At 46.9% G+C, this 6,000-nt stretch overlaps 1 protein-coding gene across 1 annotated transcript in view; it reads left to right on the plus strand.

The window, feature by feature from the left end:
- Positions 1-5,710, plus strand: part of NLN (neurolysin) — a 906,503-nt gene extending 900,793 nt beyond the window's left edge. The window contains exon 13 of the mRNA XM_069627362.1: positions 4,799-5,710. Within this exon, the coding sequence (XP_069483463.1) occupies positions 4,799-4,933 (135 nt within the window). The 3' untranslated portion in view covers positions 4,934-5,710. The remainder of the gene's footprint in view (positions 1-4,798) is intronic.
- The last annotated feature ends 290 nt before the right edge of the window (positions 5,711-6,000 follow it).

Consider the following 6,000-nt stretch of genomic DNA (forward strand, 5'->3'; position numbering starts at 1 on the left):
GGATGGTTACTCTTTCTCAAGTCCTCCAGGCCCTTCAACTTCAGGACTGTTTGGTGACTCTCGACCTCAAGGATGCTTACTTTCATGTGCCGATTCATCCCAAGCACAAGAAGTACCTGAGGTTCGCGGTTGGCGACTCGCATTTTCAGTTTCGGGTTCTGCCGTTCGGATTGACCTCTGCCCGAGGGTCTTAACCAAGCTCATGGTGGTGGTGGCAAGGGGGGATTCACGTCTACCCCTACCTGGACGATAATTTGATCAGGGCACGCTCTCCCGAGCAAGTCCTGGATCATCTGTCAGTCACCTGCCACTCCCTTCACAAGCTGGGCTTCTCCCTCAACTTAAAAAAGTCCCACATGACACCTACCCAGCGGCTCCAGTACATCGGAGCATTGCTCGACACTTCTCTGGGGCAGTGTTCGCCTCCCCAGGTGAGGGCTCATCACATTCTGCAGATGGTGGACAAATTTCAATGTGCCCAGTGTCTCCCGGCGTTCGAGTACTTGAGGTTGCTCAGCCTCATTGCATCCTGCATTCTTCTGGTGCCAGAGGCCAGGCTGCGGATGAGATCTCTGCAGTTGGCTCTCTAGATGCAGTGGTCGCAAGCCTCCGGCGGGATGTCGGATCCCGTTCAGGTGCCACCCTCGGTCGCCCAGGATCTTCTGTGGTGGGCTGTCGAAGGCAATCTGATGAAGGGGGCTCCATTTTGGCTACCCTGGCAAGAGGTGACGATTGTGACGGACGCATCCCTCACGGGATGGGGAGCTCATGCCAACGAGTTGACAGTGGTCGTTGGTCTCCGTTGGAGTCCAGACTCCATATCAATCTGTTGGAGCTGAGGGCCGTCAGACTAGCCCTGAAGGCTTTTCTGCCGTCTGTGCGGGGGGGGGAGAATGTCCTGATTCTGACGGACAATACAGTGGCCATGCACTACCCCAACAAAACGAGGGGGGTAGGGTCTCTCCCTCTGTGTAGAGAGGCGATGCAGCTCTGGTTCTGGGCCATCCAGCAGGAAATTTCCATCTCGGCAGTTCATCTGGCCGGAGACAAAAACGAAGCAGCGGATGCTCTGAGCAGGCAGTGCACGGTCTCTCACGAGTGGGAGCTGGCTCAGGAGGTTCTCCTGGAGATCTTCACCCTTTGGGGGACCCCACAAGTGGATCTCTTGGCCACCAGTGTCAACCGGACGTGCAAAAGATTCTGCTCGTGGGAATTTCCTGCAAGAGGAGCCTTAGGGGACGCTTTCGTAGTGGAGTGGTCCTTCCTTCTGCTGTACGCGTTTCCTCCAGTCCCCGTCATTCCGCAAGTGCTGCTGAGGTTACAGAGGTTCGGTTCCCGAATGATCATCATTGCTCCGGCATGGGCCAGGAGAGCATGGTACCCGGACCTTCTCGACATGTCCATCTGCCCTCTACGCCGTCTTCCCTACCGAGACGATCTGCTCTCACAGGAGGGGAGTCAGGTTCTCCATCCAGAGATCAAGTCTCTCAACCTTCATGCTTGGTTTCTGAAAGGTGGAGGTATAAGGATTGGGACCTCCCTGAAGACGTGATGGAGGTGTTGCTTTCGGCCAGAAGGCCCGCAACAAAGTCCCTGTACCGTTGTCGTTGGAGAAAGTTCTGCGACTGGTGCAGGGTTAAGAATGTGGATCCTTTTTCATGTGCCATTCCTGTGGTTCTGTCTTTTTTGCTTTTGTTAGCCCACAAGGGTCTGTAAGTGGGTACCATTAAGGGTTACCTGGCGGCGCTGTCCATATTTAAGCGCTCGTCTGAGGAGTGCTCTTATTTTAAGATTCCTTTGATTTCTCAGTTTCTGAAAGGGCTCACTAATGTGTTTTCACCATCACCTTTCCAGGTGCCCGGTTGGGATTTGAACTTAGTTCTGAAATTCCTAATGGAGCTCCGTTTGAGCCCTTACATTCTTGTCCTTTGAGACTGTTGACCTTTAAAACTGTATTTTTGGTTGTGGTTACTTCTGCTCGCAGAGTGAGTGAGTTGCAGGCAATATCCGCCAAGCCACCTTTCAAGGTGTTCCATAAGGACAGGGTTGTCCTTAGGGTTCGTCCTTCTTTTCTTCCAAAGGTTGTGTCGGACTTTCATTTGAGCCAGAAGGTCATTCTTCCGGTGTTCTATCCTCCTCCGCATCCTGGTAAGGAAGAGGAGAGGCTCCATAGGTTGGATCCTAGGAGAGCTTAGTTTCTACATCTCACGCATGTCCCAGGTCAGAGTGGACGATCAGCTCTTTGTAGGATACGCTGGAAGGCGTTTGGGTCAAGCTGTTACTAAGCAGACCTTGTCCAGATGGATTATCTTGACAATCTCTGAATGCTACCGTCTGGCGGGTAAGGACCCTCCGGTAGGCTTACGGGCCCATTCTACTAGGGGTGTGGCTGCCTCCACTGCTCTGCAGAGGGGTGTTACCATTCGTAACATCTGTGAAGCAGCCACATGGGCCTCTGTCCATACTTTTGTAAAACACTACTCCCTGGATGCTATCCATGGGCAAGATTTGGCCTTTGGCAAGGCGGTCCTCTATTCTGCAATTTAATTGGGCATTATAAAATTCTAAATTCTTTTCCCACCTCCATACGTTGGTACTGCTTTGGGAGTCTGTCATAGATGTGGAATACGTCGGAGGACACAATCCCCTCGAAGAACAAGTTACTTTCTTACCTGATAACGTTCTTTCAATGGGATGTTCCTCCGATGTATTCCACATCGCACCCTCCCAGCCTGCCCCTCTACAGAATTTCTTATGCGATTGCAGCTTACGTTTCTGCAAGGCTTTCTGTAGTCATACTGGCAGAAGATTGGTGCCACACGTTCTGGGAAAAAGCTACAACTGAGGCTACGGGCGTCGCGCGTCCTACTTATAACATCTGGTGACGTCTGCTCGACACAGGCCCTTGAGCACAGTCTATCGACGCAGGACGCAGACAGCAAAATAATTTCCGAAGCAGCACAGCTGTGGTGATTACCTGTCATAGATGTGGAATACGTCGGAGGAACATCCCATCGAAAGAACGTTACAACGTAAGAAAGTAACTTGTTCTTCATTTATATTACGCTCGTACACAAGTGTTTCAGAGCACGACCAGGCAAAGGGAGGGGAACAGGGGAGAACAAAAACAACAAGCTTACTAGGCCCAGTGACATTGAGAACGTGCAAGTGCATGGGAAAAGAGGGAAAGTGCATGGAAGGGGGGAGAAGTGGAAAGTGCGGAACAGAGGAGAGACAAAATAAATAATACGTGAAAATTAATAAAGGCGATAAACAAGGGTAGTGCAGCCAGCAAGTGGCAAGTGCTAGACTAAGCAGATAGGGTATATCTGATAAGTGCAGAAGAAAAGTGGGTGGGGGACTGTATGGGTACAGATACAGACCCAGTGCAAGGGGTGGCCCGGAGGCAGTGCAAGAGGGTGACTGGGTGAGCAGGTAACTGGGCCCGAAGGACGGAGGGTGGCCAGGTGCACAGTGCCTGAGAGAAAACAGATCAGCAGGGGAGAAGAGGGTCAATGTCAGAATCGAAGTGGAAGGTCTTGTGGTGCTCCCGGAACCGGAGATGGTTCTCCTCAAGTTTCAAGGTGGAAGGGAGGCTGTTCCAAAGGGAGGCCCCAGCCGAAGACGTAGATCTACCACCAGCTTGATTCTTTGAAAAACGACTTACCCTGAGGGAGTTAGAAGTAGAGGAGCGAAGGGCTTGAGAGGGGAGGTATTTACGGGGGAATAGTTGAAAGTATAAGCTACTCTTGTACCCTTACGTGGTCCTAAGCATTAAAGGCAAGTGATCGGACCTTGCCAAACACACCCAAATGTGAGGTTCTCTGTACTCTGGTTACCTTCAGAAAGTCACTGGAGTGTTTCTTAAGTCAAGTCAATCCTTTAACATTGGGCCTGATATTACATTTGGTGTGCTGAGCAGCAGTACCACCCATTCAGTCAGAAGCCTCCATCTCATGCACGGATTCCTATGAGAGACTGAATCTCGATAGAGCCTATAGAGCCCTAAGAAATCCCAGGGCCTGAACTGTCAACCATTGTACCCTTTGAATTTTTAACGGACATTAAGAATAGTGTCAAGCCATAAGCATGCTCCTAGAAACGTCCTCACCCAGAATCCCTTAGCTGTACGCTTCATGAATATCATTATGTACCTAGAACGTGATATAAATTGTTTTTTCAAACACCTCTCTGCCAGGATGAGACACAAGCTGGAGTGCGCCTAGCCTCCTTTGATTAGTTGGTGGTCAACCGCAGCAGAAACAACATATGAGGTTCCCCTGAGCCTCTTGGTCAAATGATTACAAAGTGAAGCAGTGTATGTTGTAAAACAGCGCAGAGCCCACAGCCCATACCCACTTCAATATGTTTTTGTAATGCTTGTAAATGTTCTAAGTATATCCTTTTCTTTTTTTTATTTTTATTTTTTTTTATTTTGGTATAGCTGAAAACATCAGCTTTTCAAAAACGATTGGCATATAAAAAGAATCTTTACAATATAGAATTACAATATAAGTTGTTAAAATAGTATAGACATACATACAATATCAACAAGCAACATAATGAAGAAGAATGACTGAGAGAAACAAAGTTAAAATTAGGCCTATGAACCAAAATTTGAGTACAATATAAAAGTACACTTAGATCTATAGAGAATCGGAGCCATATTAGTAACAGTAGTTATAGCGATACTAATACTCGTGTATGAAGATAAATACTCACAGAAGGCTTTTTTAGATTGATATCTCGTCAGGGAAAACTGCCTCTAAAAAGTGTATATCCTTTTCTCTTTTACTAGGTCGGCATGAAGTACAGGAGCCTGATTCTGAAACCAGGTGGAGCAAAGGACGGCATGGAAATGTTGAAACAGTTCTTAGGGCGGGAACCTGACGAAAAAGCATTTTTACTGAGCAAAGGATTAAGCGTGGCATAAAAACACACAACAGCCACTTAACAAGGAGCATTTTAAAGATGCCCTCTCCTCCCCTGGTATATATATCTGCGCGTGTCTGACGTGTGTCTGGAGTCTTTCATCATTGTGCCAAATCCTTGTTTCCTTGCTCCTTTAATGGCGTTGCTGCCTGTGCGGCGGCTTTCAGGATAAAAGTATGTTCTAGAAGTGCCTCTTTCCCGTTATAATTGCATCCACCAAACCACTATGCAAACATTCCTCCGTGCCATAATACCAGGATGTTCACTCAGTGCCAGCCATTTCAACCACCACTGTTTTGATTCAGAATGAACTCTTTTGTCATTCGAGATTAAACCTTAAACCATTGTGGAAGCGGTGGAAGGAACGAGGGCACTTTTTAGAGCAAGCATTATATACTGCGACTACTAAGAAACGAACTGCAGGTTATTCATTTCTGTGACAAATGTGCTAGTTGAGTGTCACTAACAAATTGAATTTGCGCATGACAAGTGCAGATCCAAAAAGAACCATCATGATGTTTTGTTTATTTTGTTAAAATGCACTTCACATTTTTTCTAATCAAAGCTCAATCTGTACACATTTTAACTGCCCTTTTAATTAAAAAAAAAGTGTCACCTTTCGATAACAGCCATTTTAGGAAAGTCTATTCTAATAGCACATTTATAATACTTGGACAAGGTTCAGGCATATGTCTTCATTTGTAGACATGCCCAACGTTGAGCTGTATTGTTTAAGAAAGATTCTGGCCTTAACTGTAATAAATGTTTTTTTTTTTAATCTGTGCAAGCTCCATTTTATTCCCTTTTTGTTCCATATTCTAAAATCCCAGCATGCTTGTCATCTAGTGGATATTAACATAAACATTCGGTACTTACGGAAATACCTTGGGAACAGTGTCGAAATCAGGAAAACTCTGGACACTGCACTCAGGGCAAAATGTCTCCAACTCTTTTCCATCCGTTATAAGACACCACCATACAATCAAAACAAAATGGTATCCAGAACAGTAGGAACTTCTCATGCTGATGGATAACAAAACAACAACACCATCTCTCATCTCGACAGCA

Source organism: Ambystoma mexicanum, chromosome 6p, assembly GCF_040938575.1.
Source record: "Ambystoma mexicanum isolate Mex_15411 chromosome 6p, UKY_AmexF1_1, whole genome shotgun sequence".
NCBI lineage: Eukaryota > Metazoa > Chordata > Amphibia > Caudata > Ambystomatidae > Ambystoma > Ambystoma mexicanum.